The 21834-nt window shown below is 42.5% G+C and overlaps 2 protein-coding genes across 2 annotated transcripts; one reads left to right on the top strand and one right to left on the bottom strand.

Annotated features, from left to right (window-relative positions):
- Window positions 1–7014: 7014 nt before the first annotated feature.
- On the bottom strand, window positions 7015–18415 carry arl8 (ADP-ribosylation factor-like 8). Its single transcript, XM_064941831.1, has 7 exons — window positions 18051–18415; window positions 17815–17954; window positions 14831–14891; window positions 14305–14452; window positions 11496–11579; window positions 10973–11124; window positions 7015–10818 (listed from the first exon to the last, which is right to left on the bottom strand). Exons 2-7 carry the CDS (start codon window positions 17858–17860, stop codon window positions 10770–10772), a joined length of 540 nt encoding a protein of 179 aa, XP_064797903.1. The 5' UTR covers window positions 17861–17954; window positions 18051–18415; the 3' UTR covers window positions 7015–10769.
- Window positions 17859–21698, top strand: LOC135516973 (serine/threonine-protein kinase pim-3-like). Its single transcript, XM_064941029.1, has 7 exons — window positions 17859–17921; window positions 19441–19939; window positions 20249–20343; window positions 20459–20509; window positions 20678–21056; window positions 21146–21322; window positions 21592–21698. The coding sequence occupies exons 1-7, from the start codon at window positions 17859–17861 to the stop codon at window positions 21696–21698; spliced, it is 1371 nt and encodes a 456-aa protein (XP_064797101.1).
- The last annotated feature ends 136 nt before the right edge of the window (window positions 21699–21834 follow it).

The raw sequence follows: 21834 nt of genomic DNA, 5'->3' as shown, positions 1-21834 counted from the left end.
TCACCAGGTTGACCGTTAATAGCCTGGCTCACCAGGCTGACCGTTAAAAGCCTGTCTCACCAGGCTGACCGTTAATAGCCTGGCTCACCAGGTTGACCGTTAATAGCCTGGCTCACCAGGTTGACCGTTAATAGCCTGGCTCACCAGGCTGACCGTTAAAAGCCCGTCTCACCAGGCTGACCGTTAATAGCCTGGCTCACCAGGTTGACCGTTAATAGCCTGGCTCACCAGGTTGACCGTTAATAGCCTGGGCCACCAGGCTGACCGTTATAAGCCTGGCTCACCAGGCTGACCGTTAAAAGCCTGGCTCACCAGGCTGACCGTTAAAAGCCTGGCTCACTCGGCTGACTGTTAAAAGCCTGGCTCACCAGGCTGACTGTTAAAAGCCTGCCCCCTCCCCCCCCCCCCCCCCCCCTGCCCCCAGGTTCTGTAATACTGTAAATGCTCTAAGTGGCCCCCCATCTATCAGAGAAATAATTTCCCTCTGCAAGACGCTGTCTTCCTCACTCAGAGTGTGCATCCCAAATGGAACCATATAGGAAATAGGGTGCTATTTGGGACAAAACCGTACTCACTTAGACTCAGGCTCTCAATGCAAGATAGCAAGGTCCATAAAACTAAATGTACCCTGTTAATAGGGACAAACGTGCACAGTAATGCACAAACTAACAATATACATCTGGGATCATCAAGTAGATTCAGCCATGGGACAATTTTTTTCTTGAGAGGGTGGTCAGGGGGCCTGGGACATGCTAATTGACCGCAAAGATCCCAAACAGATATAATATTTGACTAAAACCTTTGCTTATGATATTTTTTGGTATTGAAAATATATACAATCACATATCAATCTTATGCGTGGAAATACTTTGATTTCCAAAATTAAAATCACTTGGAGCTGATTTGCTGGTGTTTTTACAGTCTTTATTGTCCAAAAAAAAACATATATAAAACCACCCAAATTAGACAAGTGGGCAGCCAGTTGGGGAACCCTGATATACATGATGTGTGTATGAAAGTCTCATCAGGGAACAATTGTTTTAGCCCTCAAGGTCAATATTTAGCTGACTGGCTAAATAGTTGGAAGCTTGGTATGTCATCCATTTTGTAACCCACATGATGATGAGGAGGAGATTCAGGATGAGAAGCAGGACGAGGAATAAGAACATCCTACCTCTGGCCCATAGACTGACTGATGATACAATGTCGCTACCTGGTGGACAATATATAGTTTCAAAGGCTAAAGCACCAAATCTAAAATGCACCAAGTGGCAACTTATCAGACACATGATCAAGAATCTATGGCAGCTTTTAGACAGGCAGTCAAACTCTGATATCATTTCCACTAATTGGTCTTTTGACCAATCACATCAGATCTTTTCACATCAACTCGCGCTTGAGCCTTTTACTTATATGGTTTTGGTCCACCAGCTTCAAACAGCTGTAAAAACTATATGCTTTTTTATTGAAAACATATTTCACAGCAATTTAGATCATACAGTGATTCCCTACACTATTCAGTGCTTGTTTTCTCACAAAAACTGAAACTGAGCGAACAGAGTCGAACTTTAACAAGCCGGGAAGTGATTTCCACTAGATAATATTACTGCAGATATATTATGGACATTTTCTGAAAATCCTATGTGTAGCACCTGAAGGAAATTGATACCTTTGCAGCCTGAATGGAGAATGTTTTATGTATGAACCGGTCCACGGGGGATACGAGTGTATAGCCAGCTGCATACATGCCCTTCGGTAAGATGAAACGACTCAATATCCCCATCTGCCGGCCTTTGGGCTACGTTTACACAGATCAATTCTGATATTTTAACCAATTATTGGCAAAAGATCTAATCTGATTGGTTAAAATAACAATTATTGGCAAAAGATCAGAATTGAGCTGTCTGTGTAAACATGCTACAGACAGTTAGACAGACTACTTGGACTTCTAATGGCCCTTGTAGAAATATCATCAGATGCAGAGAGGTGGTCACATAGAAAATGGAAGAGAAGATCCATTCTTCTCTGTGAAATGGAAGAGAAGATCCATTCATTTCTAACCAGTCTTATGTCACTCGAGACGTGGCGAAACTTGGAAAGCCTAGGCCACAGAGGAAACATGATCTGCATCCCAAATTGCACCCTATTCCCTATATAGTGCACTACCTTTGTTTTGACCAGAGCCCTATGGAAATGTAATGCTCTAAATAGGGGAAAGGGTGTCATTTGGGACACAGACATGGTTACACAACCTAACCTCGTTAATAAGCTGATATGAGCCTTTTGTCTATTAGTACGATGCAAATACCGGACAAGATATGAACTGACTGAATCAGAGCTCCTCTTGCAACAGAAATCCAAGGATATCCATTGGAAAAGGATGTGTGAATAATAGCATTTATTTAGTTAGCCTGGTTACAGAGGAGGAAAAAGGCTAATATTTTGGACGCCATATCAAGTAGCGGTTTCGAGCAGATGACATAGAACAGGTTTTTTCTTCATGTGCGAAATGAAATAGCTTATGCTCTAGCAGTGTGTCAGGTGTCAGTCAAAGGCCTCTAGTGTCACGCCTCTACTCCATGGATGTGGCAGGTAGCTTAGTGGTTAGAAGGTTGCTGGATCGAATCCATGAGCTGACAAGGTAAAATTCTGTTGTTCTGCCCCTGAGCAAGGTAGTTAACCCACTGTTCACCAGGTGCTGAAGACATGGATGTTGATTAAGGCAGTCCCCTGCACCTCTCTGATTCAGAGGGGTTGGGTTAAATGTGGAAGATACATTTCAGTTGGACAACTGATTAGGTATCCCCCCCTTTCCCCAAATGGCTCCCTATGTAGTGCACTCCTATGGGCCCTGGTTAAAAGTAGTGCACTGTTTAGGGAATAGGGGGCCATTTGAGATGCAATCCATTCTCGTAAATCCCCCGGCAGTGGGGACCTATGGTTAACACAGCAAAGCCATTATCTCAATTACAAAGCTGGATTTCTTGAAACACTATTAACAGGCCAAACAGGCCAGTTGTTACCAAGTCAAGTGATTATGATACAAGACAGCTGCGTCTATGTTCTCTACTCCAATGAAATATCAACCTATCCGGAGTATAGAAACCGTAACCCAAACCGGCTTTGCGGGTGCGCCATCGTGCATAAATGTATTTTTTTTACTGTAATTAGTAGTAAGCCTAGTTTTCATTAAACCGTTTCACCTTAATTTTAAATTGCAAAATAATAGTGTTTACACAGGCAACCAATTCTGATACTTTCCCCACTAATTGGCCTTTTGACCAATCACATCAGATCTTTTTCAGAGCTGATCTGATTTCTCAAAATATAAATTAGTGAAAAAATATCTAAATAAGGCTGCCTGTGTAAAAGCACCGGCTTCTGTTAGCTTCACATTCCAAGTCAGTCTTCATCCATACTACAATGGTGAATATTGCTCATCCGCCTGCCACTAAATCTATCAGGCTTGAAACTGCGCGTGCATTTCGCACATGGCTAGTCGAACGCAAACTCTTCATTGAGCCAATGCTGAAATACCAATACATGGGCGAGTCAGTGCAACATTTTAAATGGTTGCCGAAATCAAAATGAAATAAAAGTTATCTTCACAGGCTATAGTGTGAAATAAGCCTTTTAGGAAGTGCCGTCTTTATTTGATTTCTTATTTTTAATGCTGACTTTTTGGTGTGCTTATCAATGCACAATCCCAAGCATATGTTTCTCACTCCTATCGATCAAATAATTGTATTAAGTCATACGTGTTACTGTGCGTGTAGTTTAAAATGCATTATGTCATTAAAATGTGTACTATTTAACACACACAAAAAACATTTGATTAATAACATATTTAATCAGTTGTCTTCCTCAAATTAAGGGGATGATAACGCAATCTTTGCAAGATTTCATTGGTCCTCAACTCGTGGCTCAGTCATTTAATCCAGGGTAAATGGAGTTAGCAGAGCAGGTTAGTTGTGAAGATTTGTTACCATAGAAATTGACCTGGCTAAAAGGTTTTGAACTCAGTTGACCAAAATTACCTCGCTAATTTAAACCTTCTTCATAGGGTAGCCCTCCGGTCGTCACTAGTTAAAATAGTCACAAAGTCAGATTCCACAGCCTACAAAAAAAAGATATTTTTGGTCTTCCTTTCAGGAGAGGCATAAAATTAGCAGCATGGTTAAGGTTGGGTTTAAAATCAAATTTTAAGAAATAGGCGGTGTTTAGCCATAATTGTGACTTTGTGGCTGTGTTAACTACTGATGACCTGCAAAACTGCCTCCAGTACATGAGTCATCTCAATGAATGCCAACTTGCACTTTTTTAAGACAAATTGTAATTAATGGACTACATAAAAAAAATAAGAATAGGCTTCACCAACAGTAGTTTTCCATTGATACAAGCTATCGGGTAAATTGCCACAGTAGATTTGCCGTGGTAAACAAGGAAATGCTTTTTTTAATTCTACAGGATGACATCTCCCTTAGTCTACTAAAACATAAGGATACATTTGTTCAGATGATAATACCCACCAGAGGGTATATTTGAACAAAGTTGGCAGCAATCAGGTCTAAAAGATAACCTCGACATCTGTTTTAAAAGGTAGACTCGGCAAAATGACATTGCCACGAACAGCACAAGAAATATTGAGCTGAGCAAGATGCAGACTTCACTCTCACGGTCACACACTGTATCTGCGCATGTGCAGTGGGCTAAATCAGGGTCACAGAGTGTTTCTTGGTAGTCTTAAACAAATCTACTTTAAAACAAAAGTATACGCCTCACATACATGTTACGGGCACCTGAACCATGTCAAATATAGTTTGCATCCCAATATTACATTTTGTATACATCACAGAAGGCTAAAATATAACAAAACCGTTTGACATAATGCAGAAAATCCAGTGTTTAAGTTAATTAATTATGAAAAACATTAACATTCAGGAAAGGGTTTTAAGGAGCAGTAAATTGTGGCCAATGATGGTTGCAATCAGGTGTGCGGGTTATTTTCAGCACTTATTGATGGTTTAACGTGAAATTACCTTGTTAGTACGCTGGCCAACACTCATTGCAATACATCCTCAGTGTTATATTGCAAGCTAGAGTATATTTTTCACCTAAACTCAGGAACAAAAAAAGAAACATCCCCTCACTGTCAACTGCATTTATTTTCAGCAAACTTAACATGTGTAAATATTTGTATGAACATAAGATTCAACTGAGAAATAAACTGAACAAGTTCCACAGACATATGACTAACAGAAATGGAATAATGTGTCCCTGAACAAAGGGGGGGGGGGGGGGTCCAAATCAAAAGTAACAGTCAGTATCTGGTGTGGCTATCAGCTGCGTTAAGTACTGCAGTGCATCTCCTCCTCATGGACTGCACCAGATTTGCCAGTTCTTGTGAGATGTTACCCCACTCTTCCACCAAGGCACCTGCAAGTTCCCGAACATTTCTGGGGGGGAATGGCCCTAGCCCTCACCCTCCGATCCAACAGGTCCCAGACGTGCTAAATGTTATTGAGATCCGGGCTCTTCGCTGGCCATGGCAGAACACTGACATTCCTGTCTTGCAGGAAATCACCCACAGAACGAACAGTATGGCTGATGGCATTGTCATGCTGGAAGGTCATGTCAGGATGAGCCTGCAGGAAGGGTACCACATGAGGGAGGGGGATGTCTTCCCTGTAACGCACAGAGCTGAGATTGCCTGCAATGACAACAAGCTCAGTCCAATGATCCTGTGAGACACCGCCCCAGACCATGACGGAACCTCCACCTCAATCCGGTACAGGTCTCTGTGTAACGCTCATTCCTTCGACGATAAACGCGAATCCGACAATCACCCTGGTGAGACAAAACCACGACTTTTCAGTGAAGAGCACTTTTTGCCAGTCCTGTCTGGTCTAGCAACGGTGGGTTTGTGCCCATAGGCGACGTTGTTACCCGTGATTTCTGGTGAGGACCTGCCTTACAACAGGCCTACAAGCCCTTAGTCCAGCCTCTCTCAGCCTATTGCTGAAAGTCTGAGCACTGATGGAGGGATTCTGCGTTCCTGGTGTAACTCGGGCAGTTGTTGTTGCAGTTGTTGTTGCCATCCTGTACCTGTCCCGCAGGTGTGATATTCGGATGTACCGATCCTGTGCAGGTGTTGTTACACGTGGTCTGCCACTGCGAGAGCGATCAGCTGTCCGTCCTGTCTCTCTGTAGCGCTGTCTTAAGCGTCTCACAGTACGGACATTGCAATTTATTGACCTGGCCACATCTGCAGACCTCATGCCTCCTTGCAGCATGCCTAAGGCACGTTCACGCAGATGAGCAGGGACCCTGGGCATCTTTTGTTTGGTGTTTTTCCAGTCAGTAGAAAGGCCTCTTAAGTGTCCTAAGTTTTCATAACTGTGACCTTAATTGCCTACCGTCTGTAAGCTGTTAGTGTCTTAACTGTTCCACAGGTGCATGTTCATTGTTTATGGTTCATTAAACAAGCATGGAAAACAGTGTTTAAAGCCTTTACAATGAAGATCTGTGAAGTTATTTGGATTTTTAACTAAGTATCTTTGAAAGACCATTCCTTTTTCAGGACCCTTTTTTTATATATTGCATCTAATAACATTGAGAAAACATTGTTTTTAAATAACAGTCTGTGCTTTGCTTACTTTATTATGGCGGTGCAACACACCAGATGATAGCATACACAGGCAGCCCAATGCTGATCTTTTTCCCCACTCATTAATGTTTTAACCAATCAGAACTTTTTCAGATCTGATTGGTCAAAATACCAATTAGTGAAAGAAATATCAGAATTGGGCTGCCTGTGTAAACGCAGCCTTGGTCATGACAGCTGCTCGGTTCTCTGTTCTGAGAAGGGTCTCTGCAGATGTCCTCATATGTTCATCAGGTCTTCACCCATGAGAGGGTACAAACAGTATGAGACTGCTGGCAGCCAGCTGTGGATGCCTGAAACATTGAAAAGCAAATCGCAGCCTTCTGGGCCTAGTCAGTGAACAAACCAGATTCACATTTCAAAATACAATATTTTATTTAAAAATAAAACTGAAATGTGCAACCCAGATCATACATGTCATTATCATCCTGATTTAAGTGTCTGACCATTCCACTGTCTGACAGAGTATAAAGCACTAGATACAAATGGAATGCACTATGATTCTGAAGAGACTGGGTATGTGTCCCAATTCCAAATGGCACTCTACTGATAGTAGTACACTATATAGGGAATATGGAGCCATTTGGGACACATCCTGGGTCCATCGGTTTCACATAATGCTAACTGTGTGTCAATTAAAACCAGTGGACTCAGATACTCTCCCGGACCAGGGTGGACGCCACTGCTCTTTGTAACTTGTCGCGCGATGGACCAGGGCCCAGTTTCCCAATGAAATTTAGGCTCATGACCGTTTTAAATCTTCCCTACAACAGTCAAAGCTATAACATGCTTTTCACAAACCACTACACAGAGTACATTCAATAAGTGCATTGAGGCCTGTGTTGATACTGCCCTTCTCAGAGCAGCGTTCTGCCTTTCCAATCTTAACATTAGAATTACTGACGAGGGATCAGCTCCTAGAGAGATGTTATATATTGACTATGGCTACAAATATTGAGGCGGCTTATTCTAATGTTTACCCTATAAAACCGCACTAAATCAAGATTTGGCAAATATTAAAAACGGAAGGCTAGTCTACAATTAGCTATATAATCAAATACAGTATATTAGGTCTGTAGCCTATACTGTATTTATCTTTTAAAGTCACACAGAAGGGCAAAAAAAGCATCTAACGACGTACTTAGCTGTTCTACAAGTGGCCTGATGTTGTCGTTAAATAAGTGTTTAAGAGCAGCTTTATTAAAAACGGTGGTTTTGGGAAACAGCTTAGAGATTTAACGATGCTCTTACGAAGGTCCTAATGATGAACGTAGCCTTAAGGTACTTTGGGGAAACCGGACCCTGAGCTACTCTGAATCTAGTCCCAATGAAAAGACTGAAGTTGTTTCCTCGACTTCACCACACACACACACCTGCAAAGTGACACGTGCATAGATCTGTTAGCTATTTAAAAGAACTCACCCATCAGGCCAATGTCGTAACAAATCCTGGTGGTGAGAGGCCATATGTAGCATGCTTCTCAGAGTAGGGGTGCCAATTTAGGATCAATTTAGTGGTTCCATCCGCATTGAGTAAGATTGTGGAATGGGGCTGATTCTAGACTGAGAACCTTGATACAGCGGGAACAAGGGATAAAATATTGTCAGGGCAAGCAGACAGACATTCAGACATAAGAAGAGCATCAATATCCCATTCATTCACATGCGAGTCTGTCTGACATGTAGCACATTTGACACCGGAGAAGCCCTAACCCTGACTCCTTTTGAGGCCTGTCAGTAGCCTGGTCCCAGACCTGTCAGTAGCCTGGTCCCAGACCTGTGTGCTTCAGCCAATTTCTCTAACTAGAGAAGTTGGCTAAAACCCAAACAAATCTGGGATCAGGCTAGCTGTTTTAAGGGTACGCAACATAAGCTGATTGGGACTGGATGGCATGTTCCGTCACACTGCAGTCAAAAATGCACAAAGACTACCATATATCTAATGCTTGCTTGGTCCCAGATCCATTAGTGCTTTTGCAAACTCCATTGATGGCCTTGTCAAGCTAAAACAAGGAGGTGGCATGATAGCACAAACAGACTGACACTCAGGCTACTTTAACTCTAGGGAATAATTTCTGTCAGAATAAAGGTGATACACTAACAAATGTAGCTGCAATTACGGACCTGCTCAGTTCGACATATCTCAAGTATATACACAAAATGCTAAAATAATCTAATCAAAATGCTGCATCGACATGTGTACAATACTGTTATGAAACTTGAGCTTTGAACACTGATATTACCACGGTAGTGGTTGGTTGGCACTAGTGCCGAGCGATTACTGCATTTGAGGTCTGTATGGTTTCGGTTTGATTTTTTTTTTTTCAATAATTACAGTTTTCAGTTGATACAATTTTAACATTAAATGCACTGTGGATTAAATGTTAACAGAAAACAATGATTAAAATTCCCATTATTAGTAGTCACTGCCAATTTACTGCGTATCACTTAATTACTTAAAAAATTTCATTTGTTTTATTTGATGACTTCAATTCCAAATCATATCTCATCTCTATAGAGCTGCTGCCTATGCTGTCTGACAAAAAAACCCCACTATTTTACTAGTTCTTCAATGGAAATAAGGCATACTATCAATCACTTAGATAAATGTATTTTCAGGTAGAGATACCTCACAAAGCAACTGCGCTCTATCCCTCTTGATCATGCATTTCTCGGTCTAAGTGTCTGCCCCACACTAACCTACCATAGCAGGAGTAACGGGAAAAAAACTGAAAAGTAGGATTATGCATAATGGTCATTGTAGTTAATTATCACGTTTTCTGCACTAAACTATGAATATTGGCCTGTTGGAAAATACGTCACACAGATCGGACTTGATCTGATTTATCTGTGGAGAAACTGAAATGTGTGCATTGAGCTCACAGTGAAAAATTACATGGAATTCAAATAACTGAACCAACGTTGGTCAATTAGCGGTTTAAAAAAAACAAAAAAATAAACAACATTTTGGGTTGATCGCTCAGCACTAGTTAGCACCCCATTTGTTTCCGGTGTGAATGAGTGCCAAGAAAAACAGATCCCAGCGACATTTGCTTGAGAAGTCAAATGCAATGCGACTATTCCCAATAACAAAGTGGCCCCCACAGTCAAAGAAACAAGCACCACGAGGCTTGTACCCAGTGTGCATCCCAAACGGCACCCTATATAGTGCACTACTTTTGAACAGAACCCTCTGACCATGTATAATAAGCCCCCGACGACAACTCACCATGAAATTAAAAAAAAAAACACAAAAAAAAGTAGTTAAAAACATCTTGAACATGCCATCCTGCACACATAGGCCTAAACCAAAACATGTATTGTAACAGACTTCCACTCCTGTAACCAACATAGAATACCATTGTGTTACTGATACTACCCGGTGTCCATTCACCATGATAAACCCCTTCCTTTCCCCAACCTAAGTAAGTTTACCTACTCACTTATGGTAGTCAGGTTAACACTGTTTGGTATAGGCCTCTGTATAGTAGGCATCAAAATAGACAGACAAATGAATACATGATTGATGAAACACTTCCGCACAGAACATTCAAGAGACCTAAATGTTAATCCAGGTCCTAATATGGCATTATGATATATAATCATGATATGTAGTGGTGATGGTGTGTCCATCATTTCAAGTGGACACTTAGTATTCCAGTCTTAGAGGAGAAGTGTTCTTTCTGGCTGTGGTTCTACTGCAGTTTACCATCAGCTTGATCACATCCAGGTAGCAAAAAGTCCATGTGGTTTAGTAAGAGGGTCCAGTTAACAAGGACCTTATAATAGTGTGGTATTCATTACAGCACGCCGTAGCGAAAACATTTTGCAAAGGACAATGGAAAGGAGCATTTCTAATTGGACAAGTTCTGGAAGTCCCTCCTGTTTTGGTTTGTTTTCTTCTGTTTGGTGCCGAATGAACACAACCCAGGTGAGGTCAAGTTGATGTAGCAGGGAGAGACGCAACACTTGCTTCCTGTGCAGCCTTAAGCTCAAAGTTGAACCATTTTTTTTGTTTTTAAGAAGCCAATAGGGAGAGGCTGAGATACCACCGGATAGGTGAGAACGGTAGTCAGTCAGTTCAACATCCAACGAGGGAGAAGGGGCTATCTTAGTCCCGCCCTCGAGGTCATCCATTCCAGGCCCTGGCATAAGCTGAAAAGAAAAAAAGACAAACAGTCTAAGTTGCAGATCCCTATTGAAGTTTCAGAAGAAGTAATGTTAAGAGGCGGATCAGATAGGCTATAGAAGGGAACAGGACAGTGTTAAGGTTGTGTGTGTGTCCGCGTGATGCCAAGGCCCCTCTCACCCTTCTCCTGTGAGCGCGCAGCATGACTGGATGTGCCAGGGGTGGTCTTTGATGGAGCTGAGGGTGAGGTATTTGGAGATTTCTGCCGCCGACATGCAGTCCTTCATATCCTGCTTGTTGGCAAATATCAACAAAGCTGCCTTTCTTAGGTCCTGGGAAGAAAGAAGGGGCAAAGAGAACAATGCAACTTCCACTACAACATGTGTCCCAACTGGCACTATATTCCCTTTTTAGTGCATTCATTTTGACTAGAGCCTAATGGCACTATATAGGGAAAAGGGCACCATTTGGGACGCATCCCAAGCACAACGGAAACTTCCCCTGAACAATGTGACGGAGGGAACTAGGAATCATTCATGTGGACTTGTGAGACAAGCTCCTTGTTTTTTTAGGCTAGCAAAAAAAATAAAAAAAATCAATAGCAGAGATAAGACAAGACTAGTTCTGTATGGTTTCCCACCAGTTTTCTGTGCCAGCATGCATGTGAATGAAGATCAGAGTACTGGGGGGTTAATATACAAACCTCATGAGCCAACATCTTATAGAGCTCCTCTTTAGAGATCACCAGCCTCTCTCGGTCTGTGCTGTCCACCACCAAGATGATAAACTGGGAATTACAGAAGACAGAAAATGCCAACTGAAATCACTTTATAAATCCTGCAAGAGGAAATTAGACATTTCCGATAACGCGTACTTGCGTACTAAATTGTAGGCTTTTGAGGTGTGCGAAAATAGATAGTATGTGATATTTAGAAAAAATGTATGCTTTAAAAATGCCAGGATGTCATACTCATTTCAGCTTTTCATCTAGGAGACTTCGTTGCACCCTTGAGGAAGAGAATAGTCTTTTCACACCCACCCGTGTTTGACAACAGCTGATAAGAATAGGGGTACTCTATTCTTACGCGATTGTGCATTAGATCACGCCTTCTCAGTATAGATGGGTATTTATGTTTATTTGTTGCTTACTGCATACTTTTTCACTAAACAGTACGTTCTAAATAGTATGTACACTGAACAAAAATATAACAAATGTTGGTCCCATGTTTCATGAGCTGAAATAAAAGATCCCAGAAATTGAGCACAAATTGGTTTACATCCCTGATGGTGAGCATTTCTCCTTTGCCAAGATAATCCACCTGCCAGATTTTTTTAAAATGTAACTTGACAAGGCAGTTAAGAACAAAATGTACAATACTGCCTACCCAAGTCACCCTATGGAACTCCCAATCACGGCCGGATGTGATACAGCCTGGATTCGAACCAGGGACTTTGGTAACGCCTCTTGCAAAGAGATGCAGTGTCTTAGACCGCTGAGCCACTTAGGAGCCCAAAGATTTTGCATATCAAGAAGCTGATTAAACAGCATTATCATAACACATGTGCCCGTTGTGCTGGGGACAATAAAAGGCCTCTCTAAAATGTGCAGTTGTCACACACAACTACACAAGAACATCTAATGCGATAGACCATATGACTGGACAGGAAATAGAAGGCATCAGCTGAATGTGAAGTGTTTCCTGTCAGGTATTTTAAATTGTCTGTATTGTCTACTTGTTAAATGTTTGAAGTCTTGATTTGTAATTGTCTTGGACCACAGGAGGATTAGCTAGCGTTATAGCGTTAGCTAATGGGGAGCCTAATAAAAATGACAACAACAAAAAATGGGGTTGTGTTATGGGCAGGCATAAGCTACGGACAACGAACACAATTGCATTTTATCGATGCAGAGTGATAAGCGTGACGAGATCCTGAGGCCCATTGTCGTGCCATTCATCTGCCTCAATCACCATGTTTCAGCATGATAATGCACAGCCTCATGTCACAAGGATCTGTACACAATTCCTGGAAGCTGAAAATGTCCCAGTTCTGCCATGGCCTGTAAACTCAAACATGTCACACATTGAGCATGTTTGGGATGCTCTGGGTCGACATGTATGACAGCGTGTTCCAGTTCCAGCAACTTCACACATCCATTTAAGATGACTGGGACAACATTCCACAATCAACAGCCTGATCAACTCTATGCGAAGGAGATGTGTCGCGCTGCATGAGGCAAATGGTGGCCAGATACGGACTGGTTTTCTGAGCCACGGCCCTACCTTTTTCTGTTAAGGTATCTGTGACCAAACAGATGCATCTCTATTCCCATTCACGTGAAATCCATAGATTAGGACCTAATTTATTTTGATTTGCTGACTTTGTTATGAACCCAGTAAAATCTTTGCAATTGTTGTATATTGTGTTTATATTTTGTTCACTACAGTAACATAATTTTACCTTCATTTTACTAGGCAAGTCAGTTAAGAACAAATTCTTATTTTCAATGACTGCCTAGGAACAGAACTTGACCGATTTGTACCTTGTCAGCTCGGGTATTTGAACTTGCAACCTTCTGGTTACTAGTCCAACGCTCTAACCACTAGGCTACCCTGCCATACAAAGTATGCAGTTTAAATAAGAACTAGGCAAGACAAATTTTGGACACGGCCATTAGGTTTGTCACCAGCAAGACACTATGCTCGGACTCGTTGAGTGAACGAGAGGGATTTGGAATGATTGGCCACGTGCGACTGTGAAGACAAGTACAGCAACAGACAAGTTACAGAGACAGAGCACAGATGGCTGGTGAAACAAGCTCATGACTTCCATAGAAGCCAATAGATTCAATAGGACACTTCATCTTTTCAGATGCCATTTAGAACAGGTACAGTGAAACATGGTGGGTGGATATTTCCAAGCGGAGACCCTCACAATTGGGCTTGCTCCGGGGCTGGTGGCTAGCATGCTAAAGACTCATTGTGTATCGTTCAGAGAGCATAGCAGATGTGGCTGGAGCGTTTGTGCTGAAGTGAGCATGTGGACAGAGCCTAGCAGATGTCAGGTTCCAGAATTAGCAAGAGTGTGTGATACGGTTTGAAGAGTCCTACTGTGGGGGCGGTTTTAAAACAGAGCTCCAATGAAGAGCCACATTCCTCATCCCCTCACTCTTACCATAAGCTGCTGAGGCAAAACGTGCCTTTCAGACAGGCCTCTGTCAGCGTGACCTTTGAACCCAGGGACGCCCCTTTGGTCCGTCTGTGCTCTGAACAAACACTGCAGCTGGGTAATACTTTTGTTCCCCTCTCTGACAGCATCTATTAGGGATTAGGAGCCCCACTATTTACAACACACACCACTGGACCTTTATGCACCGTGTGTAATTTGTAAGTCGCTCTGGATAAGAGCGTCTGCTAAATGACTTAAATGTAAATGTCTGTCTGCTACCACTAAAACATACAGCACTGGCCACTGGGCGAGTAGAGCATGTTGGGGTGGTGGGTGTAACTTACCTCTGTGTTGGAGTAATAGGTGTTCCAGGAGGAGCGGAGAGACTCCTGTCCCCCGATGTCCCACATGAGGAAGTGGGTGTTCTTCACCACTATCTCCTCCACATTACTCCCGATGGTGGGCGAGGTATGGACCACCTCGTTCATCAGACTGAGGAGGAAGTTACAAAAACGTTGCAGTCATCTACCTCAGAGAGCAACAGTCATTAGTAGGATGGCCAGGAGTTTTCCCTAAACATAGAAAAACTCTTGAGTTTTAGTTGAAGATACATGGAGACAGTAGACAGGGGGGGGGAATTGTAGTAGTCCCGAGTGGCGCAGTGGTCTAAGGCACTGCATCGCAGGGCAAGAAGTGTCACTATAGTCCCTTGTTCTAATCCAGGCTGTATCACATCTAGATGTAATTTTGAGTCCCATAGGGCGGAGCACAATTGGTCCAGCATCTGGCCGTCATTGTAAATAAGAATTTGTTCTTAACCGACTTGCCTAGTTAAATAAAGGTTAAAACGTTTTTTTTTTAAGTACTCACAATTGGTACAGTATGGTGGTCTTTCCAGCATTGTCCAACCCGACAATAATCACCTTGTGTTCTGCAACAAAGAAAGTGTGCACAGGTTACAGTTTCCCTTCCCAAGATACACTACCTTCTTGCCACACTAAGATTGAGGGGAAGCTGATCCTAGATCTGTACCTACGGGAAACTTCACCCCAGAGCCATTTTCAAAGGTAATTAGCCTACTTCTTCAAGCAAATTCTCTCTTAGCTTAGCTCCTGGCTTTAGCTGGCCTAACAAGCAGCCCACCCCCCAAAAATCACCATACAGGGTCTTCAGCTTCTGTGTTGCTTTAGGGCCTTTAACACTACACTGTCATACAGAGGCGGCTGGCAGACCAAAGCCTGAATCAAAGTTGGCACGTTTGTGTTAGAATATCCCCCATAGGGGACTTCACCTTTGAAGCCCACGGGTGACAAGGAGGAAGGTAGTACTATCAGAAGGCTGATGACTTTGACAGGCTTTGGCACACAACAGATGATGTCGTCAGATGTTCCACAGCTATTGCTTCCTGAGAGGATAGCTACCTTATTGTGGATGTGGGTTGGCCCGGCCAAAAAAGCTCACAGAGAGAGTTGAGACTTTATTACATGCAAAGAACACTATCCAACATTTCCATATCCATGGACTGGTGTGAACTCTATATTTTCCATTCAAACAAAATCAAACGTTTTCAATATGACAAACACCATGATGGAAGTGGTCCAGAATGCACATTCCACAAGCATCCATCCTAGTAGTAATCTCACTACCATTAACTCTGTTGATGTGAGTGAAACTGGTAGAGGTCTAAGCCCCCGAAATTCCGTGATCCGACTTGTAAATTCTTACTAGTCTCTCGGATCTGATATAAAATTGCCACGGATCTGTGCAATTAAAATTGATTTGTAATCTGGACCAGTCCTCTTAAATTTAATGTGCGTGAGACAGACAAGAACCGCACAAGCTTTATCGTTGTCAGCCAACTGCAACTCAAAAACGTATAGCTTCTGTCCAGCTGAAAGTGATTCCGGCTGCTCGCCTCACGTCCGCCTGCTGCTGAGAGAGAGTGAGAAAGGAGCAATGTCCTAAGGGACAAGTTTAATATTGTAGTGGAGAAAGATGAGAAGAACGTTGGCACGGCCAAATGGAACTCACTATAAAGGTTTGATGCAGTTTTCTAACCTATTTGTTTTGGTACCCATTATCATTTGTTTTATTATTTTTGTATATTATATTATTAGCCTATTTAATAACAAACCAGTTCTTGAAATATGCAAAAATATTGTATCATTTTGTTGCCCAAATTAAATTCTGTCTTTTGTGCTCTGTATTTAGGTTATAAGTAGGCCTGTTATAAAATAACATTTGCCTTTTGCTGTCATTTGTTGGGTAGGCACTCACATTTATTGGTAATTACTGCAATATAGGCCTGTTCAAGGTTTAAATCAGTTATTTAAATATGTTTAGTTTCATTCTGTTCAGCCATTTTCTTTGGCCAAATTTAGAGTAATGTTACATTTGCTGCAATATAACATAATTATCAGAAGGCCTTGGGCTATTTGCACTCAAACCATGAAAAGGAAAACAATAAAAAAGGGCAAGATGCAAAACTCAATTTAATGCTGCAATATAATAACCTGTTTGTATTTTCCCTGTAAACAATGACTTGACTTAATTTTGATATTACCCTAATAAAGTTAACTTCTGTGAAGGTTTGGTATGGCTAGCTACTATGCTTAGCTAATGGGGCACCAGGTAACCAAGTGGTTAGAGCGTTGGGCCAGTAACCGGAAGGTTGCAGTATCGAATCCCCGAGCAATTAACCAAGGGGTTGGGTTAAATGCGGAAGATACATTCAGTTGGACAACTGCGAACCAGCGACACTTTATATTTCTTATAGCGCTTCATTTATACTTATTTTTAAAAATAAATGGACACTATAATTTTTACATATATCATACTGATGCATTTAGCGCTCAAATCTCCTACATCTGAACTGTGAGGTGGACAATTGTTTTCAGATAGTAGAAACTAATCGAATAGGCTATAAAGATTTGAATATGCTACACATTAAAACAACAAATCTATATATTTCCAATTTAAGGGCAAGTAACTGTGGATCATTTGGCCAAATTCGCTCGTTTATTGATGTCGCTGGCAGCGCCCAGCTTGGGGTTCTCTCGCTCCCTCTTTCTACTCTCGGACCTAAACGAGCACTGGTCTGTTTAGCCACAGGTCTTTTCGTAAGAGGTTGGACTGTCCTCGAGTCCATTCGGAACTGGTCTATTTTTATTTATTTATGCATATCGGGTCAGGTGGGAATGCCATGGATCCATTTCGGAATAACTTTTTTGACCTGTTAAAAGACTTGCCTAGTTACATTTTTTTAAAGGCTCTGCCCAATTCCATTATATTGACATGTTCTTTCTCTGCAGGATTGAAAAGACAGGAAAGGGCCATTACAACACGTCTTTGTTATCCATTTAGCCCTATAAAACTCCAAACCGACTTCCACATCCTTCCAAAGTTGTCCCTTGTGTCCATTTCTCAAAGTCAACAGAAACAGTAGCCTAAACAGCAAGTCCGAAATTGGACCACAGACTGCATATTATTACTCTCAAACATGTGGCTATTTGAGTGTTAACGTTACATCTAACAGTATCCTTAGCTGGCTGATTATGTGAACCTCTACCACCATTACATTATGTTGCCAACGGTAACTCCCTAACATTGAGCTACAATAAATAAATAGTTAGCTAACTAACTAGACCACTACTATGTGTTGTTTTGCATGCAGCCATTGTCAGGGAATAACGTTAACTACACATCGGGACAAAGAACAGCTGGCAACCAAAAACGTTAGCTAGCCAACTAACTAACGTTACTGATGAAGGCCCCATGTTATTGTGTGTATACTAGCTAACGTACTAGTTAGCTACTAGCAAGCTAAAAATGTTAGCTGGTAGATAAGTACTCACCTTGATTGCAAAAGAAACTCCACAGTTTGGCAAATATAAGACCCATGTCGTTAGTGGCTAAAACTGCAAAGGGTGGACAGTCGACGTATCCAGGGCTAACTAACGTCGTTAGCTGGCACAACAAGCCCCCGTTAGTTGTTCTGAAATTAATAACCAGGTCCACAACAAGCCACGTAAATTAACTCGCTAGCTCCACAACAAAACTCTAGTTGAGAAATGATTAGCTAACTAGGTACCTTTCTTTACTATCCGAGGTACCAGAGTCAGTTATTTTGTATATGGGCTAACGTTAACTCGCATCAACAGAGTCACTACTATCCGTTATGGCCAAATACATTGACAACACTCTTTCCTGATGGTGTCTTTGGAATTCTGTTTACGTGAGCTAACGGCCCGGAGCTAAATTAGCTAGCTAAGGGTTTAACATTAACCACTTAAAGTCGACTCGTTTCCAGCTGCTAGCGTGCCAACTCCACTGTGAGAACCTTATATACACGAAGTTTTCCTTAATCCGAGATCAGACTGTGTGTTCTAGCCTCTTCAAGTAGACTGTTCGTGTAAACCCCGATGCAGTGTATTTCAAAAGCCACCCCCGGCCTAAGTGTCAGGTTACAATTGATGACGTTGACGCCAGGGCCTCAATAATTGGTTGAAAATTTACAGGATTATTTTTCATTAAAAAAAACGGAATAAAATGTTTATTTATATATTCAGGAATATTTTTTCTTACAACAAGCGCGGGGGTTACTGTCGCCGGGACTGGCCGCGGTGTTGTTAAGATTGAGCTATTGTGACATCAACTGTGTGACAAAATTGTGCCAGATGACATCATCATGTCTGACATATTATATATGTATATACATATAGACATTTTGATGGACAAAGCAATCAAACGGGTCCACCACCTCACCGGAACAACTTTCTATATTCACACTCCCGGTAGGTTCTACATTTGATTGAATCAATTATAATCCAACCAGACCTGGGTTGAAATCAGGCCAATGGAACAGTCCTAAAATGACAAACCCCGCCTAATTTGGCACTCCAGGTAAGGCTAAAGCAAACAGTCATAGTAATAATAATAAATAGGTGGGTGTTTACTTCTGTCCTACTTCATGTGTGTATTAAACATGAGTGAATTATATTTTTTTGTGTGCATATGGCTCAGAGAGTGGTGTTCAGTGTTACTTTGCAAAGTATTTGAAAGATTTCAAATAGTATTTGTACCCAGGACTGAATTCAACAGAATTGGTTATGGTGAGAAAAAAGTGTGTAAATGGTGTCTTCGATGTCAACAGCATATCCCAAAAACGACTGCAAAATGTGAAAAATAGTATCAAAGTTCAAGTATGAGCTTGAACTTTCTTTCAATTGGATTGTTTTACCCTAGAATAGGCTAGATATAATTGTTTTCACCATATTGCTTAGGCAATCAAATCCTTTCAGACCTACACAATTTTATGGGGCCGAGTGGCTCTGGGTTTGTCTCTGTTCTGGACAGGGCTTATATATATCTATTACAATGGCAAGGTGGCTTATTGGTGCACTTGCAAATCTCACTATGTTCTCATAAAGGTTATCACAAACATCCCAAAATAAAATGTTAGGACTGTCTGACTGTTTCAGAACAAGGGGCTGAGAATGAAGAGGAAGTGCAGGTTCAATGTGGACAGGGGCGAACGCCCAACCAAAAAACGGTCCAGCCAGCAGGCCATAACCAAAATGGTTTCCTTGGTGCTCCCTTGTCCTCAATTGACACAGAGCACTCTCCAGAAACTGCAGATTGAGAGTGAGGCTGACCCTGACTGGCCCACTCCTATGGAGACCAGGGCAATTTCAAAGATGCCAAGGAAAAAGGGCCTACCAACCCCCAAGATGGAGGACAAGGGAACCAAATGCGACATGGGATCAAAGAGGAAAAGGATTACTTTTTTCCAAGATCTGGATTCAGACGACCTTAGGACTGCTAAGAAGATCAAGGTCACCATGGCATCCGGGTCATACAGCTCCTTTGGCTCCTCCACATCAACAGACGCATCCACCAGCAGCGAGAGAACCGACTCTAAAGGTTCAGAAGTCTGTGATAAACACAAGACCAAAGTCCGGCGCAACCCACCACGCAGAGGTCAGACACATCGGTTATAATTTGCCTTAGGTTTGAGTGACCAGACACCACAGAGCTTTTCAATGAGATAATTCAACTCTGGCCAATTGTTGTAAAATGCAAATACCTAAAGGCCTACACGGCTGACTTACAGTAAGTCAAGTGTACAATAAAGCCCCCTGTCTGATTAGTTTTATTGCTCTGTTTGTGCTCTTCTAGATCTGGTTATTGTCCTCAATGAAGCCTGTTAGACATTGAATAGCCTGATAAACAGTGTGTGGTTAGGGGAAGGACTGGGCCGTGTCCTTAACTGTGACATTTGTGTTGCAGCCAGTTTCACCTCGCTCTATAACGTGGGCAAGTTGCTGGGACAAGGAGGCTGTGGGTCCGTCTATGAGGGAACACGAAAGGAAGATGGGAGAGAAGTAATCATCCCTCCCTCTCATTCCTTCCTCTTTAGATCTGTCCATCCACAGCATAAGACATTACCACAATTATGTTGATTATTCACAACGTGCTTCTCCCTTCTCCGTCACTCAGGTCGCCATTAAGTACATCCCTAAGGGTGTATCGGAGTACTACCTCACAATTGTAAGTACAGTCTGATAAATGTGTACGAGCCTACCCAACAAACCACAAAAACAGTCACATCGGAGTGCTAGCCTACCTGATAATTGTATGTACAGTCAGACCAATCTAACAGCCCACTGTGCGCTGCCAATGCATGAAACGGTTGTTAATCAACCTTCCCCCGTTTAGCCTGGAACAACGCACAGGCTGCCCCTGGAGGTCGCCCTGATGCAGATCGTGTCGCGGCCCCCTGTCTGTGAACACGTGCTGGAGCTGGTGGATTGGTTCGAGCAGCCCAGGAAGTTCATCCTGGTCCTGGAGCGTCCCACCTCCTGCATGGACTTGTACGACTACTGTGAGACGATGGGTGGGAAGCTCAACGAGGCCATGGCGAGGGTCATCATGCTCCAGGTGGTTCTGGCCGTACGGCACTGCCGCGACCGCGGCGTCATCCACCGCGACATCAAAGTGGAGAACCTGCTGGTGCAGACGGACACTCTGAACGTCAAGCTCATCGACTTCGGCTGCGGGGATCTGCTGAGGGAGAAACTCTTCAGGGACTTTGCTGGTGAGAAGAGACGAAGACTGAATAGCATTGGTGTTGTGAGCTTCGGGCAAAGGAATGTAACCCCCCTTCTTTCCCCACATCTGTCTCAGGCACTACAGAGTTCTCCCCCCCTGAGTGGGTTCTGGATGGAAAGTACCAGGGGCGCAAAGCCACCATCTGGTCCCTGGGTGTGCTTCTGTTTGGCCTGGTCAACGGTGATCTGCCCTTCAGAAAGGAGGCCGAAATCATCCGAGGACGCCTGCGCTTCAAGAGAGGGATCTCCAAAGGTATATAGTTGCAGCTGGGAGGAGAGTAGGCGTGTTTAGGGAGTAGGGTGCAATTTGGTACGGGTCCAATTACCAGTGCTTTATCTACACACTATCCAAAGCGATGACGACACAGTAGAAACAGATTTTGCATTAAAAAAATGGTTTATGGTAGGATACATGATTAATAGAGTTTAAATTGAAGTTTGCAACAAGTGTGTTCTCTCTGTATACTTTTTTCTACTGTATCAAGATACCATTTGTGACTGTCTAATCCTATTGTTCCATAGATTGCAGAGACCTGGTCCGCTGGTGCCTCAAGCAAGACCCTCTGAAGAGGCCCGTTCTGGAGCAGATCCTCCTGCACGACTGGCTGTCGGACCGGGCTCGCCCCTAAGTCCGTGTTCGTTGCAAATGCCATAAGAAATACTGATATGAAATACATTTATTACTGTGTCATCAAACAATGTCTTGTCGCATACTTTATGTCATACCTATCAGATCTTTTACAAAATCTTATCCATTCTGTAACT

Source organism: Oncorhynchus masou, chromosome 28, assembly GCF_036934945.1.
Source record: "Oncorhynchus masou masou isolate Uvic2021 chromosome 28, UVic_Omas_1.1, whole genome shotgun sequence".
Taxonomy (NCBI): Eukaryota; Metazoa; Chordata; class Actinopteri; order Salmoniformes; family Salmonidae; genus Oncorhynchus; species Oncorhynchus masou.
Note: the sequence above shows the minus strand (reverse complement) of the source record. Positions and strands in the feature narration are given on the sequence as shown.

Coding starts and splice junctions, on each gene's coding strand:
- LOC135516973 (XM_064941029.1), top strand. CDS start 17,859: ATGTCGTTAGTGGCTAAAACTGCAAAGGGTGGACAGTCGACGTATCCA. Junction 17,922..19,440: donor ATCCAGGGCTAACTAACGTC/GTTAGCTGGCAC, acceptor TGACTGTTTCAG/AACAAGGGGCTGAGAATGAA. Junction 21,323..21,591: donor CAAGAGAGGGATCTCCAAAG/GTATATAGTTGC, acceptor ATTGTTCCATAG/ATTGCAGAGACCTGGTCCGC.
- arl8 (XM_064941831.1), bottom strand. CDS start 17,860: ATGGGTCTTATATTTGCCAAACTGTGGAGTTTCTTTTGCAATCAAG. Junction 11,580..14,304: donor CCTATTACTCCAACACAGAG/GTAAGTTACACC, acceptor TGTAATTCCCAG/TTTATCATCTTGGTGGTGGA. Junction 11,125..11,495: donor ATAAGATGTTGGCTCATGAG/GTTTGTATATTA, acceptor CTTTCTTCCCAG/GACCTAAGAAAGGCAGCTTT.